The sequence below is a fragment of the Notamacropus eugenii genome, chromosome 2, assembly GCF_028372415.1.
Source record: "Notamacropus eugenii isolate mMacEug1 chromosome 2, mMacEug1.pri_v2, whole genome shotgun sequence".
NCBI classification, from domain to species: domain Eukaryota; kingdom Metazoa; phylum Chordata; class Mammalia; order Diprotodontia; family Macropodidae; genus Notamacropus; species Notamacropus eugenii.
This window is the reverse complement of record NC_092873.1, coordinates 72,248,827-72,266,882: the sequence shown is the minus strand read 5'-3', so window position 1 is coordinate 72,266,882 and position 18,056 is coordinate 72,248,827. Positions and strand designations below refer to the sequence as shown.

Genomic DNA, 18,056 nt, shown 5'->3' with positions numbered 1-18,056 from the left:
GTACTTAAAAGAATCTTAAAGATTCAACTGAAAAATAATTGAAACAATTTCAGCAAGGTAGTCATATGTAAAATAAACCTACACAAACCATCAGTCTTTCTCTATATTACTGACAAAAGCCAGAAGGAAGAGATGGAAAGAGAAATTCCATTCAAAATAACTGAAGTATAAGTATAATATTTAGGAGTTTAACTACCAACTATATTAATACAACAACAAAACATTATTTATAGAAACAAAGATAGATATGAGTAAATAGGGAGATATTAATTGTCCATGATTAGGCCAGACAACGTAATAAAAATCCAAATGAATCCCTGATAATCAGAGAAACACACATTAAAACAACTCACACCTATCAGAATGGCAAATATTACAAACAAGAAGCAAAATAGTAATTAAAAGAATTTTAGAAAGGCACTGTTGGTGAATCCACAGATTGGTACAAACACTCTGGAAAGCAATTTGGAAGTATATCCACACAGAATATAACAGTGACAAGACCACTGTAATAATGAGTATAACATAGTAGAGCCTCTGTGACAGCGGGGATCAGCCACCCTTAAGTTAAAGTTGATCACTCACCAACATAGACAAACAACTTGTGAGCACATCAATACCTCAGTAGAACTTGAACAGCTTGTGTTTCTTTGATGTTGACTCTAAGAAAAGACAGGATCAACTCTGCCATGACGAGAAATTAGAGGAAAACCCTGATAATTGTCTTATTGTAAATACTACCCAAAAAATTACATTATCAACTACTATATAAGAAATTGCATACAACAGACATATTATCATGTTCTCACATAATATGTTCTAACTAAATCTCTATAATTGGTAACCCTATAAAATCAATACTTTCTTTGATTTCATTATACTTTTCCCCATTTTGCATGAACACTTTTTTGCTCTAATGACTGCTTACAAGGAGTCACAATTCTAATAGAATCCATTTGCTTATTTTTCACAAATATATGTCATGTATATTTCTACCTTCTTCAGTTTTTTCTATTTTCCCTCTTTCTCCTCTTCATTAATTCAACTATAGTTCCTTCAATGGCACATACTACGCACTTGAAAAAAGAATAATCTTACATACAACTCTTATGAATATTTAAGTATTTCAATGATTTGGTATTTCATATAATGAACTCCAGTGGTATACTACTATCTCTAAGATAAAACACAAATTCCTCTTTTTAGATTCTAAAGTCCTTTATAACCAGTCTACCACCTACCTTTCTAGCTTCAGGGAACATTACTCCATCATCATACACTATGATACAGTCTATCTTTCATCTCCCATTCACAAGTCTTTGTACTGACTGAACCACATGCCTAGAATGTACTCAACTATGTAACTAGACCAGAGTTTCTTAAACTTTTTCCACTCACAATTCCTTTCTGCCAGAGAAATTTTTATGTGACCCCGGTTTATATATAGGTATATAAAACAGGTATCCAAATCAAACATTTACTGATAATAAGTCATAAAGAAATTTGTTTTAAAACAATTCTTTGGTATACATATAATTTTACCACTTATTAAAGACAAAGCAAATTTGCTTATTAATGAGAAGGATGTGCTTGTTTATTTTTACACAAAGAATTAAATCTTGGCAGAACATGTGATACCACAGAATGTAGAGTATCTTCAATGGTTTTCAAAGTTAATGGATATTTTGATTTTATAATCGTCAATGATGAGAAAGTCGCTCCGCATAAACATGGAGCACAAAATGGCAGAAGCATGTTTAGGGCCATTTCAGAAATTGTTGGAAATTCTGTCCTTATCCCAAGCCAAAATTCATTTAATGATCAAAAGTTTTTACTAAAAAACTAACACATAGAAGAATAGGGTGGAAAATGGTTCTTTAGAAATGTTTACAGCTATAGATGTATTTATACATCTATATATTTTTATATTTATGTTTATATAATTTTTTCATAGACTTTAGGATATATATCTTCTCCTCTTGCGTACCCTTCCAAGGGGTGACAAAACAGTAATTCCTCTTGTATGCTTCCTTCATAAGCATATCTACATAAAGTAACAACTGTGCCATGTTGTTTCATCTAACTGAATTGCAAACTTTGGGTTACCCTTAAGTCTGATAATAAGCTACTGGAATCAGTCATTACTAATTTCAGAAATTCTTTTAGAAATAGTATCATTTGATACAGGAATTTTACAAATTTTATCCCCATACTTTTTCCCATGAACTATTTCTGACATGTAATAGCAGTAGAAACATAAGATAATATAGGTCTTTTTAGTTTTTGCAATTAAATAAGAAGTTTCATAAGATGCAAGTAAATACTTTTTGATGACAGTAATAAATTTCTCACAATATTGTTTTTCTTTATTTGAAGACTTTAAAAGTAATTCAAAATATTACTTTGGTCTACTGCAGCATGCAGTTTGCTTGGTATTAAGATGGTGTTTTAGTTTGGCTGGTTTCATGCTCTGCACAGCCAAAACATCATTACAAATTCAGCAAAAAGGTTTTTCCAAACCATCACCATTATGAGAAGTAAATCTATATTGCAAAAATGATTCAACATATTTTCTTTTTATTGTCAATTTGGTGTACTGTAACCTGGCAGTGAAGACTCTGCTCCATTGTCATTAGTATTTTTACCTCTTCTGTCTAAACTTAGCCACTTACCCATAACTGAAAAATATTTTGTCCTAAAATACAAATAAATATTGCCAATAATTTCTCAAATACTAGCTTTAGTTTATGAAATTACATTTGTATTTAATTTTAAAAAACTGATGTTCCCACTTATATAGACATACAGCAGTGATGGTGGAGAAAATTATTAAAGGACTTTTGTCTTTACTTGTTGCAATTCTATAAAAGACAGAGACAACAGCAATTTTAAAAATCAAACATTCTAACACAAGACAATCCAAAGATATACTAATTTGATACTTAAATGCTGAGGAATGATGTTGGGAAAATACTAAAAGTCTTTTTTCCCCATAATTAAACTAAGATGTTTTGGCAAGAGCAGAAAATTAATTATGTACACTAAAAAGCTGCAATTCATAATGTACAATAGGCTCAAATCTGAGTAGAGGCAGCATTTGTTGGAGTTGTATGGAGTGATGGCATGTGCAATGCAAAATGTGCATGTTATGTGTTTAGAATAAAGGCTTCAGTAAAGTCACGTGATGCAAGATGGGCATGTGATGCCAGAAGTACCTCGGATGCACAGGTATTTGATTTTGAATTAATTTTTTATCACTGCATGTTCAGAAACCTGTTACTATTGCCAAATTTTTTACAATTTCCACACATTTAGCTCCTATAGTTTAAGAAGCTTTGACCTAGACATCACAGACTCCCTCTTTTCTTTAAGACCTAGATCAAGCATCATCTTCTACATGAAGCTTTTCCTGAATCTCCTCCTCTACCTGATAATCCCCTCCCTCCCAAACTATCTTGTATTTAACTGTTTATATTTATCTGCATTTATTAGCTTTATATTTATACTGCACATACTGTCTCAACCATTAAAATGAAGATTCATTTCAAGAAAGGGATATTTTATTCTTTGTCCTTGTATCCCCAGCACCTAGAGCAGTGCTTGGTCTATCGTAGTAGCATGACGAATTGACCGATTACAACAATGAAAGCCCCACTTCCAACACAGATCACAACATATCCATACCTTCTCATTCAGTGAGACTCTTATCCATGTTCCTCTGTAAATCCTTCAAATTTCTATGTTTTTTACAGCTTTTTAACAAAAAATGAGCTATGTTTTATCAGTAACTTTTTAAAAAACATTTATGGATAGAGTCATATGTTTTTTTATGTATATGTTTTCTCTTTTTGTTTTCCTGGACCTTTCCCACTACAAAAGAACACTTTATTTCCAATTACCCTTTCCCCCAATCTGCTGTCCCTTCTATTATCCCCCCTCTCTTATTCCCTTTCCCTCTACTTTCTTATAGGGTAAGATAAACTTCCATACCCAATTAAGTGTGTATGTTATTCCCACCTGAAGCCAAATCCAATGAAAATAAGGCTCACTTATTCCCAATCATCTTTCCCTTCTTCCCCTCCATTGCAAAAGTTCTTTCTTGTCTCTTTTACGTGAGATGCTTTATTACATTCTACTTCTCCCTTTCTCTTTGTCCTAGTACATTCCTCTCAACACAATTTTCTTTTTTAGATCTCATCCCTTCATATTCAGCTCACCCTGCATCCTCTGACCCCCCCATATATATATATATATATATATATATATATATATATACATACACACACACACACACACACACACACACATAATCCCTCCAACTATCCTAATACTGAGAAAGAGCTCATGAGTTACAAATATCATCTTTCCATATAGGCATGTAAACAGTTCAACTTCAATAAGTCCCTTATGGTTTCTCTTTCCTGTTTACCTTTTCATGCTTCTCTTGATTCTTGTATTTGAAAGTCAAATTTACTATTCAGCTCTGGTTTTTTCAACAAGAATACTTGGAAGTCCTCTATTTCATTGAAGTTCCCTTTTTTTCTCCCTGAACTATTATACTCAGTTTTGCTGGGTAGGTGATTCTTGGTTTAAGTCCTATCTCCTTTGACCTCTGTAATATCATATTCCAAGCCCTTTAATCTTTCAGTGTAGAAGCTGCTAAATCTTGTGTTATCCTGATTATGTTTCCACAATACTTGAATTGTCTCTTTCTGGCTGCTTGGAATATTTTCTCCTTGACATGGGAACACTGGAATTAGGCTATAATATTCCTAGGAGTTTTCATTTTGGGATCTCTTTTAGGAGATAATTGATGGATTCTTTTCATTTCTATTTTACTCTCTGGTTCTAGCATATTGGGGCAGTTTTCCTTGATAATTTCTTGAAAGATGAAGCCTCTCTTTTTTTATCATGGCTTTCAGGTAGTCCAATAATTTTTAAATTATCCCTTCGGGATTCATTTTCTAGGTCAGTGGTTTTTCCAGTGAGATACTTCACATTGTCTTCTTTTTTTTTTAATTCTTTTGGTTTTGCTGTATAATTTCTTGATTTCTCATATAGTCATTAGTTTCCATTTGCTCCACTCTAATTTTTAAGGAACTATTTTCTTCAGTGAGCTTTTGGACCCCTTTTTCCATTTGACTCATTCTGCTTTTTAAAGCATTTTTCTCCTCATCGGCTTTTTGGACTTCTTTTGCCATTTGGGTTAGTCTAATTTTAAAGGTGTTATTTTCTTCAGCATTTTTGGGGGGTTTCCTTCAGCAAGCTGTTGACTCATTTTTCATGATTTTCATGCATTTCTCTCATTTCTCTTTCCAATTTTTCCTGTACTTATTTGATTTTCAAAATCCTTTTTGAGTTCTTCCATGATCTGACACCAATTCATATTTTTCTTAGAGGCTTTGGATGTAAGAACTTTGACTTTGTTGTCTTCTTCTGGTTGTATGTTTTGATCTTTCTTGTCATCAGTGACATAAGAAAATACCTCTTCACCAAAAAATTAAGAATCTATAATCTGTTTCTTTTTCCCCATTTGCTCATTTTCCTAGCCAATTACTGGGTTTTTGAGCTCTTTGTTATGTGGAGGGCTCCAGAAGCAGCCTCTGCTTCAGCAGTGGCTGCCACCAACCTGGGGCTGGGGCTGAGGCTGGGGCCAGGCTGGCCATGTTCCTCTCTCAGCCAAGTGAGAGAGCCTTCTCACTGACCTTTGAAGTTGTCTTTTGCATTTCTGGGTTGAGAAATTAGGAACCACAGCAGCCACTAGCGATTCAGTCCCCTAAGGCCTGTTCCAGCTCTGTCCATGCTGGTGTGGCCCATGCTACACTGTACTCAGTTCCTAGCTTGGTGCAATAAACCCTTCCTGTCAGTCTTCTAGATTGTCTTGGGCTGAAATTTTCCTCAGTCTTTCATTTTGTGGCTTCTGCTGCTCTAGAATATGTTGAGTCATTTTTTACAGGTTTTTTGAGGAGTTTGAGGGGGGAGCTCTAGCAGTTCCCTACTTCTGCTCTGCCATCTTGGATCCACATCCTTGACTTTTTTTGTATGTGTGTGATTTTCTTAAGTCATGATCATTTCTTTTCCCAATTTTTACTCTGTCTCTTTTATTTGATATTTAAAATACTTTTTGGGTTCTTCCAGAAATTTGTCTTCAGTCTGAGACTAATTCATCTTCTTTGAGGCTCTGCATGTAGCAATTTTGACTTTGTTATCTTCTTGTGAGTTTACATTTTGATCTCCCCTGAAACCACAATAACTTTATATGGTCAGGTTCTTTTTTATTTGTTTGTTTGCTCATTTTTCCCAGACTATTTTTTGACTTTTAATTCTATGTTAAGGTTGGGCTCTGCTCCCAAGGGAGAGAAGGCACTGTCCCAAGCTTCAGCTTTATGCTGTTATGTTCAGAGCTAATTCTGGGTGTTTTCAGTTGTTCAGTGTTCAGTTATCTGTAAGTTTTCAGGTCTTCCAAAGTGGTATGATCTAAGGAGAGGTGTGCTCACTGCTACCCTGGTCTGTGCTCTGCTCTGTGAGCAACCACAGGCATCTTTTTCCACCCTAGAACTGTGACCAGGGTCCTGCTTTCCTAAGGCCACAAGCTCTGGTGTGCTAATGCTCCTCCTCGCTCTGGATCTACAATCCAGGACTCTGATGCAGATCTGCACATGGGCAGTGCAACAGTCCTGTACCCAGTGCCAGAAAAAAGACCCCGTAATTTCCTTCTGACCAGCTGTCTGTGGACTGAGAGCTCTGAAAGCCACTGCTGTCAATTTAGCTGCCCCAAAGGTCTACTGTTGGCTTGCCAGGGCATTGCACACACTGCACTGTGCTCCACTCTCTCCCTATTGTGACAGACCTTTCCTAATGACCTTCTAAGTTGTCTTGTGTTGGAAAATTGTTTCCCTCTGTCCTTTTGTTGTTTCTGCCACTCCAGAATTCATTTTGAGGAGTTATTTTATAGGTGTTTGGAAGCAACTTGGAGAACTCAAGCAAGTCCCTCCCTGCCTTTTCTCTGTTATCTTGGCTCTGCCTCCTTAAGCTATATCTAGAAGGAAGCCAGGAAAATTAAGAGGCAGAGATGAGTGGATAGAAAATTCTGGGCATGAGAAAGCCAGTACAAATGTAATCAGGAGATGTAGTATCATATGAGAAGGTACAATAGGCCAGAGTGGCTAGATTACAGAGTATGTAGAAGGGAGAATGTTATAAAATGACTGGAAAGGTAGGAAGGCCACAAAGCTATAAAGGGCTTTAAATACTAGAGGACTTTTACATTTGATCCTGGAGGAAATTTTTAGTTTCTGGTGTTAGAGGAGAAAGATGTGCAATTGTGATATAATGAGATTACACTTTAGGAAAATCACTTTGGTAGTTGGGAAGAGGATGGGCTGGAATGAGCACAGACCTAAGGAAAATGGATCAAATGGAAGGTCACTGCAATAATCTAAGTTGAAAGTAACAAAGGCTAGTACTAGCAAGGTATCTACATAAGTAGAGAAAAGGGAACTTCATATAATGGATATTTTAGTAATAATGAAAAACATTTACATAGAGCTTTAAGTTTTGCAATGCACTTTCTAAATATTATTTGAACAATAAACCTGGGAGACAGATATTATTATTATTTCCATTTTAAAGATTAGAAAACTGAGGCAAACAGAGGCTAAGTGATTTGCCTAGGGTCACACAGCTATTAAGTGTCTGTGACCAAATTTGAACTTGGATTTTTGTAATGTTAATGGTGGTTGGGGGGGAGGGAAAGAGTTAAAGATCTCCCTGCGCATAAATAGACCTCAGATACCTTTTGTTAATGTCTAATGAGGCACTGGGTCATGAGGGGTGTGTCCTCCAGCTCTGAAAAGTACATATCCTCTGAGGTGAGGTTATACTTTGGGGCTTGCTTTTTGGAAGAAGGTTTGTGTGCCAGATGAGACTCTGGATAACTGGTAAGGAACCCCTCACCTTTGAACCCAGATGTTGGTGCTTCTCTCTTTGGTAACAATGAATGTTTTGTCTATGGTTAGACAGCTGGAAGTCCTGTCTGTTGGTCTTTCAGTTTGTAATTTCTGGTTGTAATTTGTTTGTATTTTCTCTGAAGTTCAGGGTGCTGACTTTTCCCCCTGAACTAAGTGAATGATTAAAGTACATTTTGACCCCTCAAAAGTTGCTTTCCTTTTAGAAAAACAACTCTAAGAACCTGTACAGCAGGCCCTCTTGTGGATGCTGAGGTCCTTGCTGTTACAGTCTTCCTGATTCCAGGTCCAGTAATCTATATACTGTACTATCTAGCTACATAAAGTACGAGAAGAGATAAGATTTGTGGAGTGAAAGCAGAAGATAATAGCAAACTTGTAAGCCTAGGTGGCTGGAAGGTGTTAGTGCCTTCAACAGCAATATTTAAGTTGGAAAGAGAGTAAAGTTTAGAGAGAAAAGAAAGTGAATTCTATCTTGGATATGTTTATTCTGAGATTTCTACATGACATCTAGTTCAAGACATCTAGGCCAGGAAAGAATATAGGGCTGGATATACACATCTGTGAATCATCTGCAAGGAGATAATAACTGAACCCATAGAAATTGATGAGACCACCAAGAGAAGGTTTCTGAAACTTTTTTGTGTCATGTGCCCCTTTGGCAGTTTGGTCAAGCCTATGGACCCCTTCTCAAAAATAATGTTTTCAAATGCTAAGAATAAAATACATAGGATTACAAAGGAAACAAATTATGCTGAAATATAGCTATCAAAATATTCAAAGTTCCAAACTCACATACATACTGAAATTTACCCATAGAAAACTTATTCTGTTGATTATAACATCTCTTATATACACTCCCTTCTTTCCTCTAACACTGTCACCACATAGGTGCAGGCTTTAAGCACCTCATATCTGGGCATGGAAGCAACAATCTGCTGATTGGTCTTCCTGTCACATGTCTCTCTTCACAATAGTTCACCCTCCACTTATCTGTCAAAGAGATTTTTTGGTACAGGATATAGTATAGGTCTGATCATTTCATCCCTCTGCTTGATAAACTCCAAAGGCTCCCTATAACCTCCAGAATCAAATAGGAAAGTTTCTGTTTGGTATCCAAAACGCTTCATAACTTGTCACCACTTTATTTTTCCATAAACCCTATGTTAAGAATCCCTGGTATGGAAGGAGAAGAGATGAGGGCCTGAGACAGAGTGTTAGGAAACTTCAAAAATTAGTAGGTGTGATATGGATGAAAAAGCAACAAAGAAGACCGAGAAGACGCAGTCGGACAAACAAGAGGAGATAACTGAAAAGAATATAGTCACAAAATTTAGAGAGAATATTCATCAGGAGATAATGATTGATGTCAAGAGCTAAAGAGGGGTGAAGATTGAGAAAAAGCCTCTAGATTCAGCAACTTAATAGATCATGGGGATTTCCAGCCAAGATGGCTACATGAACAGAGGCAGACAACCAAGTTTGGTGGCAGACCACCAAGCTTCCATACACCTATTCCACTGGGAAACTGAATAATAATCAAAAAGTCCAGTGACAAACTAAGTGACTCCTTTTACCCCAGGACTGCACAAAATGTATGCCTTTACAGGTAAACAAGCCAGGAAGAATAGCTATCAGCAAGAGACACATGCAGCCTAAAAGTTTATATGTCCATAGTCAGCAACAGTAGAGGGTCGCCTTAAAACAATTCAGTGAGGTCAGAAATCCAAAGGATAGAAATCCTGGAAGCCCCAGGGATCAGCAGCAATCAGAACAATCGAAGCAGAATGTCAGTACTCAAACTGATACAGCCCAGGTAACAAAGCACTGTGTCCTGAGACACCACACATGTGAAGATTCTGAAGATCTTGCACTATGAACCTCAAAGAAACAGAAGGATCTAACTCAAATAATAAGGGTCTTTACAGGCATAAAGAGGACCCATAGATTGAACCATTTCAAGTCAAAAGTACAGCAGGAGGTAGAAATTAGGCCTGATACAAAGACCCAATTCAGAGAATTAAAGCTGAAGAAATGAGTTATTCAAAGAAAACATCAACCCATTACCAAAATATCTAGAGAAACTCAAAAGGGAGCTAATCACTGCATGCCAACCATAAGAAGAGATTCAAATGTTAAAATGGATTTTTCAAAAGAACTACATTAAGCAGGGCAGAGCCAAGATCGGGGAGTAACAGCAGACGTTCGTGAGTGCTCCCACCAAGCCCAGCCAAAAACCTGTAAAAAATGGCTTTAAACAAATTCTGGAGCTGCAGAACTCACAGAATGATGGAGTGAAGCAAATCTTCTGCCCAAGACAGCCTGGAAGGTCACCAGGAAGTATCTATCTGGCCATGCTGGGAGCAGAGCACAGCCCAATATGGGCTGTGAGTGCACAGACCTGAGCAGGCCTTGGGGAAACTGAATCTCTCACACCTGTGGTGGTTTCCAGACTTCATGACCCCAAAACACTAAGGATAAATTGGAAGGTCAGTGGGAAAGGCCTGTGGGACCAGTGCAGGAGAGTGGAGTGGTCTGGCCCCAGTCTCAGGGCAAGGGAGGAATCCCTGGCAGCCACAGCAGCAGTAGGGGCAGCTGCAGCCACTGTTTCTGGAGCTCTAGGCCCACAGATTGTGGGGGATCAAGCGGCTGACATTACACTCCCCACCCCCACGGGAAGCAGAGAACCACCTTGACAAAGAGCTCAAAAGTCAAGTAAATGGCTGGGGAAATGAGCAAAAATGGAAAAAGAATCAGACTGTTGAATCACACTTTGGTGACAAGGAAGACCAAAGCACGCAAACAGAAGACAACAAAGTCAAAGCTCCTCCATCCAAAGCCTCCAAGAAAAATATGAATTGGTCCCAGGCCATGGAAGAGCTCAAAAAGGATTTTGAAAATCAAGTAAGAGAGGTGGAGGAAAAATTGGGAAGAGAAATGAGAGAGATGCAAGAAAAGCATGAAAAAAATGGAAAAGAAAAAAAAAAGGAAAAGCATGAAAAACGGGTCAACTGCTTGCTAAAGGAGACCCCAAAAATGCTGAAGAAAATAACATTTTAAAAAATAAACTAACCCAAATGGCAAAAGAGATCCAAAAAGCCAATGAGGAGAAGAATGCCCTAAAGAGCAGAACTGGCCAGATGGAAAAGGAGGTCCAAAAGCTTACTGAAGAAAATAATTCCTTAAAGATTAGAATGGAGCAGATAAAAGCTATTAACTTTATGAAAAATCAAGAAATTCTAAAACAAAACCAAAGGAATGAAAAAATAGCAGACAATGTGAAATATCTCACTGGAAAAACAACTGACCTGGAAAACAGATCCAGGAGAGACAATTTAAAAATTATAGGACTACCTGAAAGCCATGACCAAAAAAAGAACCTAGACATCATCTTTCATGAAATTATCAAGGAAAACTGCCTTGATATTCTAGAACCAAAGGGTAAAATAAATATTGAAATACCGCTCACCTCCTGAAAGAGATCCAAAAAGAAAAACTCCTAGGAATATTGTAGCCAAATTCCAGAGTTCCCAGATCAAAGAGAAAATAATTGAAAAGAGAAACAATTCAGGTATTGTGGAAATACAATCAGGATAACACAAGATCTAGCAGCTTCTACATTAAGGGACGGAAGGGCTTGGAATAGGATATTCCAGAAGTCAAAGGAGTTAGGATTAAAACCAAGAATCACCTATCTAGCAAAACTGAGTATAATACTTCAAGGGAAAAAATGGTCATTCAGTGAAATAGAGGACTTTCAACCATTTTTGATGAAAGACCAGAGCTGAATAGAAAATTTGACTTTTAAACACAAGAATCAAGAGAATCATGAATATGGTAAACAGGAAAGAGCAATCATAAGGGACTTACCAAAGTTGAACTGTTTACATTCCTACATGGAAAGATAATATTTGTAACTCTTGAGACTTTTCTCAGTATTTGGGTAGTTGGAGGGATTATACATATAGACAGAGGGCACAAGGTGAGTTGAATAGGAAGGGATGAGATCTAAAAAAAAAAATTAAGGGGTAAGAGAGGAATATATTGGGAGGAGAAAGGGAGAAATGGAATGAGGCAAATTATCCTCCATAAAAGAGGCAAGAAAAAGCTTTTTTAATGGAAGGTAAAATGGGGAAAGTGAAAGAGGAAAAGTGAAACTTACTCTCATCACATTTGGCTTAAGGAGGGAATAACATGCACACATAATTCGGTATGAACATCTATCTTACACTACAGGAAAGTAAGAGAGAAGGGGATAAGTGCGGTATAAAGGTGATGATAGAAGAAAAGGCAAATGTGAGGAGGAGATAATTAGAAGTAAACACTTTTGGGGAGGGACAAGGTCAAAACAGAGAATAGAATAAATGGAGGGGACAGGATAGGATGAAGGGAAATATAGTTGTCTTTCACAACATGACTATTATGAAAGTCTTTTGTACAACTACACATGTATAACTTATATTGAATTGCTTGCCTTCTCAGTGGGGATAGGTGGGGAGGGAGACAAGCTGGAACTCAAAGTTTTAAAAACAAAAGTTAAAAATTGTTTTTACACACAACTGGGAAATAAGAAATATAGGTGATGGTATTGAAATCTATCTTACCCTACAAGAAAACAGAAAAGATGGGGATAAGGGAAGGGAGGTGTGTAATAGAAGGGAGGGAAGACTGGGGGAAGGGGTAATCAGAATGCACGGTGTTTTGGGGTGGGGGGAGGGGAGAGATGGGGAGAAAATTTATAACTCAAAATCTTGTGCAAATGAATGTTGAAAACTAAAAAGAAATAAATAAATTAAAAAAAGAAATACATTAATATCTAGAAAAAATGAAGAAAAGGAAAAAGGATGAAATAAAAACTCTAGGGGAAAGAATCAGACAAAGAATAAACTTTAAAAAAAGTGTAAAACTTCACCCAAGTAAGAGAATTCCAGAGAATTACAATGGACCAAACAGAAATCAATAACTGCATGAGTTAGAAATCCTGGCTAGAGTAATAGGGGAAAAAAAAAAAGAAAAGAAAGAAACTGAGTGTATATGCAAAGTCAAAGAGGAAACAAAATTATCATTTTCTGCAGATGACAGAGTGGTTTAACCAGAAAAGTCAACTAAAAAATTATTTGAAACAATAACTTCAGCAAAGCTGCAGAATATAAAATAAATCCATATAAATTATTTGCATATATTACCCCCAAAAGCCAATAGGGAATAATAAAAAGAGAAATTCCATTTAAAATTACTACAGAATTTGCAAGACACTTGGGTATCTAACTACCAAGACAGAAAGGAATTACTCAAATACAATTATAAAATACTCTTTACAGGAACAAAAACAGATCTAAAATGACAGATCAAACCAATATAATAAAAATAGTAACACTGTTTAAATTAATTTACTAATTTTATGCTATACCAAATTACCAAAGGATTACTTTATAGATTTAGAAAAAAATATTCATAAAATTTATTTAGAGGAACAAAAGGTCAAGAATCTATTGATAATTTTAAAAAGTGACAAAGAGGGGGGAGCCTTACATTTCCAGATCAGGGGCAGTGAACTTGTGGTCTTGAGGCCACATGTGGCCCTCTAAGTCCTCAAGTGCAGTCCTTTGACTGAATCCAAACTTCACAAAACAAATCCCCTTAATAAAAGGATCTGTTCTGTAAAACTTAGACTCAGTCAAAAGGTCGCACTCAAGGACCTAGAAGGTATCATGTGGCCTCAAGGACACAGGATCCCCTGTTTCAGAAATCAAATGATGTTTCAAAGCAGTAATCATAAAATTATTTGGTACTGATTAAAAAACAGAGGTCAATCAGTGGAATAGATTAGCTATACAATACAGAAATGAAAATGAACATTGTAGACTAATGATCAATGAGTCCAGCTATTTGGGTAAAAACTCAATATTTTACAATAACCTCTGGGAAAACTAGAAAATAATATGGCAGAAATTAGATTTACACTAACAAGTACACAACAATTAATTCCAAAATGCTACCTGGGTAGAAAGGGTCACATCATAAAAATATTAGAGAAAGAATGTAGAAATACCTTTCACATTTATGGACAGGGGAACAGTCTATGACTAAAGGATAAAGAGAGGGTTACAAAAGTTAAAATAAATGATCTTGATTGTATGAAATTTAAAAATTTTGCAAAAATAAAATCAACACAGCTAAGTTAGAAAAAGTTAAGTAGAAATGATCTTTCCAGCAAATTTCTCTGATAAATGTCTCATTTCTAAGACACGCAGGGAACTGATTTGTAAGAGTAAGTCATTCCTCAACTAATAAATCATCAAAAGAATATAAAAAGGCAATTTTCAAAGGAAGAAATTCAAGTTACCAATAGGAATGTGAAAAATGTTCCAAGCACTAAGAGTTAGAGTGATGCAAATTAATGCAACTCTGAGGTCTCACCTCACACTCATCAGATTGGCAAAGTTGACAAAAAAAAAAAGAAAAATGACAAATATTGAAAAGGCTACAGAAAAACAGGAAATGCACTGCTGATGCAGACATTCTAGAAAGCAATTTATTACTTTTTGAAATCAAAAAGTTACTAAATAGTACATACCCTTTGATCAAGCAATACTGCTACTATCTATACCCTAAAAAATCAAAGAAAAAAAGAACCCAAAGGTACAAAGGTATTTATGGCAGCTCTTTTTGTAGGAGTCTAAGGGGTTATGCATCATTTGGGTAATGGCTGAACAAATAACTATAGATAAACGCAATGGAATGCTACTGTTCCATAAGAAATGACAAAAAGGAATTTTCAAAGAATTTCTGAGAAACCTGGTAAGACTTGTATGAACTATTGCAACATGACGTGAGCTGAACCAGGAAAACAATATATACAATAATAAATCTATATAGAAAACTCTGTACTAAACAAGTTTGAAAGATTTTAGAACTCTGATCAATGCAGTAACTGACTTTGATTGAAGAGAAATGAGGACAAAAATGCTGCCAAGTTCCTGAAAGAAAGGAAATGGACTCAAGACACAAAATGAGAAATGTATTTTTGTACAAGACCTCACCTGGGAAATTGTCTTGCTTGACCATATACATACACACATACATATACATATATATGTAAATATATATATATGTATACATATATAAATTTGTTATGAGAGCTTTCTTTTATTCTGTTGGGAGGGGCAGGAGAGAAAATAAATGCTTGTTGACTAAAATTTTAAAAGTATTTAAAAATACCTCTATAATTAAAAAAAGGAAAGAAAAAAGACAATTGCGTTAGTTCAGTTCAGAAGTGATGAAGATCTGAACTAGGGTTGTGGCTATATGAGTGGCAAGAAGGGGAGGATGCCCACCAAGGTTACAAGTTTGGGTGATTGGAAGCATTAGGTTAGAAGGGAAGGTTAGAAGGGAATATGATGGAGAAGTCAAAGAAGTTCAAAATAACGATATCAGCAAATGATACAACATAGAAGGAAAATAGAAGGGGGAATAGGACAGAGCTTGGAGGACATCTACAAGGCAAAGGAAACCATGATAAGCCATCGGACATATAAAAGGAGAGAACAGTATCACAAAAACCTAGGGAAGAAAGAGTATCCAAAAGGGGATAGTGATTGCTAGAGTAAAATGTTGCAGAGAGGTCAAAAAGGATTGAGAAGGAGAAAAGAAGATTAAATGTGGCAATCAAGAGAACTCTGATAATTGGGGGGAGAGCCGTCTCACTGGAATAATGAAGAAGCCAGACTGCAGAAGGTTTAGAAGAGACAGAGAAAAAAGGAAGAACCAAATGGAGACAGTATTGCCAAGGAGCATAGCAGCAAGGAGGAGGAGAGGCATGGGACAATGGCTAGTGAATATACTGAAATCAAGTGAGGGCTTTTTAAGAATGGGGGAGACATGAATATGTTTGTAGATAGCAATGAAGGAGCCAGAAGATTGAGAGAGATTGAAGAGGACATAATGTAAAACATGAAATGAATCAACTAAAATCTGTATTTTACTCTTCTCAAGCATAAAAACAATGTAAAATTTTCATCATTGCTGCTTACCATTGTTACAATGCAAACTCCACCTTTTTAATTGGTTTATGCACAGAGAGTGGTGATAGGAATATTTTACGCTGAAAATGTTATATAAACTATATAAATATAGTAATATAAACTATGCTTACATATCTAAAATGTGAAATTAATGATGTGACGTTTATAATGACCAATTTCCTAAGATGAGTACAATTGATTTTTAAATGCTGCATATAAATACCAAATTCAGGGTTATGACCTTAACCTGCTCTCCTTTTCAAGGCTAAAAGATCCTGGGAACATTGTAATGAAATTTACTGAACTGGTACTTTATAATCGCCCCTTATACCACAGCACTATCCTTGAGGGGAAACAAGGAACATTTATGAAGGGAACCAGTACCTTCAAATCTTTTGTGACTCTCATAATCGTCAGAACAAATCACCTCAATAAACCTGTTCTGCAGAATTTCATTATGACGAGCCAGAACTTCAGTGACACCATCATCACCATTCAAAAAGCTCCACAATAAAAGACTGGCAAGTAGACCAGATGATCCCCAAAATGAAATTTTCAACCATTTCCTCTGGGATTCATGATGGGCTCGATTCTTCTTGATACTAGGAATAGAAAATAAACTAATATCAATTTTCATCTAACATGCGACTGAATTTTGCAATACAAACAACTAAGTCTTACAACAGTACTGCAGCTGTCTCATATTACTCCTGCAATAAATATTCCCAGAGTCCATAGCTAAGTGAAATTTAACCAGAGCTTTATGTCACTCACCAAATAATTATCGAGCATCTAACAGGCTTTCAGAAGAAACATGAAACACAGCTCCCCTCCACAAGGCAGTCACAATCAAGATGGAGAGGGAGGTAAAACTACATATATAAACATTCCAGGACAAAGCAGTATCTAACACTTTTAACTGTGTGGTAATCTGCGTGGCTGGTGTCCAGGCTTGAAATAAGGTGCAACTCCACACCCCAACTCTTCCTAAGATCCTCTAAGATTCAGACTCCAAAGGACAGAAATCACTCCTGGGTATAACAGCAGCACTATGAAACATTAGACCTGAGAACTAAGGAAGAGGGATAAAAAGATAGGACATCAAATGTGGGGAGCTTTGCAGCAATCAACTAAGCCTAAAGGAAATAGGACAGCATCCAGCTAGAGCCACTTCTATCTCCCCAAAAGTCATGTGGGGCAAAGACCTAGGTGGTGAACTGTGAAATGCTTAGTGTGTGAAGAGGTTGAGACACCTTGAGATCCACCCAGGGCAACTACTATAAGAAAGAAAGGTGAGGAATAGGAGAAAATGAGGAGGGGAAAGACTGAAATTACCAAAGATCTCAGAAGAAAACTCAAAGACCTTAGCCATAAGTGGATGTGTGTTCATCCTTCATTGCCAAAGAAGACCATGCCATCACAGAAATAATGGCATGACTTGCACTTGACTTGACTCCTTTGAGTGAGGGAGGGCTGTGCAGGTCACCAGCCTCACTTCTCCAGAGTCATCTGAATCCAGTGACCAGATATTCATCAGGATGACTAGAAATGACCCAGGATGAGGCAATCGGGGTTAAGTGACTTGCCCAAGGTCACACAGCTAGTGAGTGTCAAGTGTCTGAGGTGAAATTTGAACTCAGGTCCTCCTGACTCCTGCAGTGGTGCTCTGTCCACTGCACCATCTAGCTGCCAACCATAAGTGGATAAATCAAGAGGGAAAATGTAAATAGCAGAAAAAGGAGCCATCCAGATGTAATAGAAGAGTTCAGACATCTATGAATAGATAGGTTTCCTTTATACAAGAGATAGAACAGACAGAATACATTTCCTTTATGTAAAATAAAACAAAGTGACAACAGTTGAAGAGAGACAGAAGACCTTATAAAATTTGGGTAGAACATGGAACCAAAATATGCTTTTTCTGAGTAGTTTAAGAGAAATGAAGGAGTTAGACAAGGCAGGGAATTTCCTGACTTCTCCCAAATTCCATTCAAAACAATATTAAAATACCTCAAAAGGAAATCTGGAGCAGCAAAACCGACTAAAGGATGGTGTAAAACATTTT

The 18,056-nt window shown here is 36.5% G+C and overlaps 1 protein-coding gene across 1 annotated transcript in view; it reads right to left on the bottom strand.

Annotated features, from left to right (window-relative positions):
* OGFOD3 (2-oxoglutarate and iron dependent oxygenase domain containing 3) overlaps nucleotides 1-18,056 on the bottom strand; it is a 72,385-nt gene that overhangs the window by 46,047 nt on the left and 8,282 nt on the right. Inside the window, exon 2 of the mRNA XM_072640913.1 lies at nucleotides 16,376-16,593. Within this exon, the coding sequence (XP_072497014.1) occupies nucleotides 16,376-16,593 (218 nt within the window). The remainder of the gene's footprint in view (nucleotides 1-16,375; nucleotides 16,594-18,056) is intronic.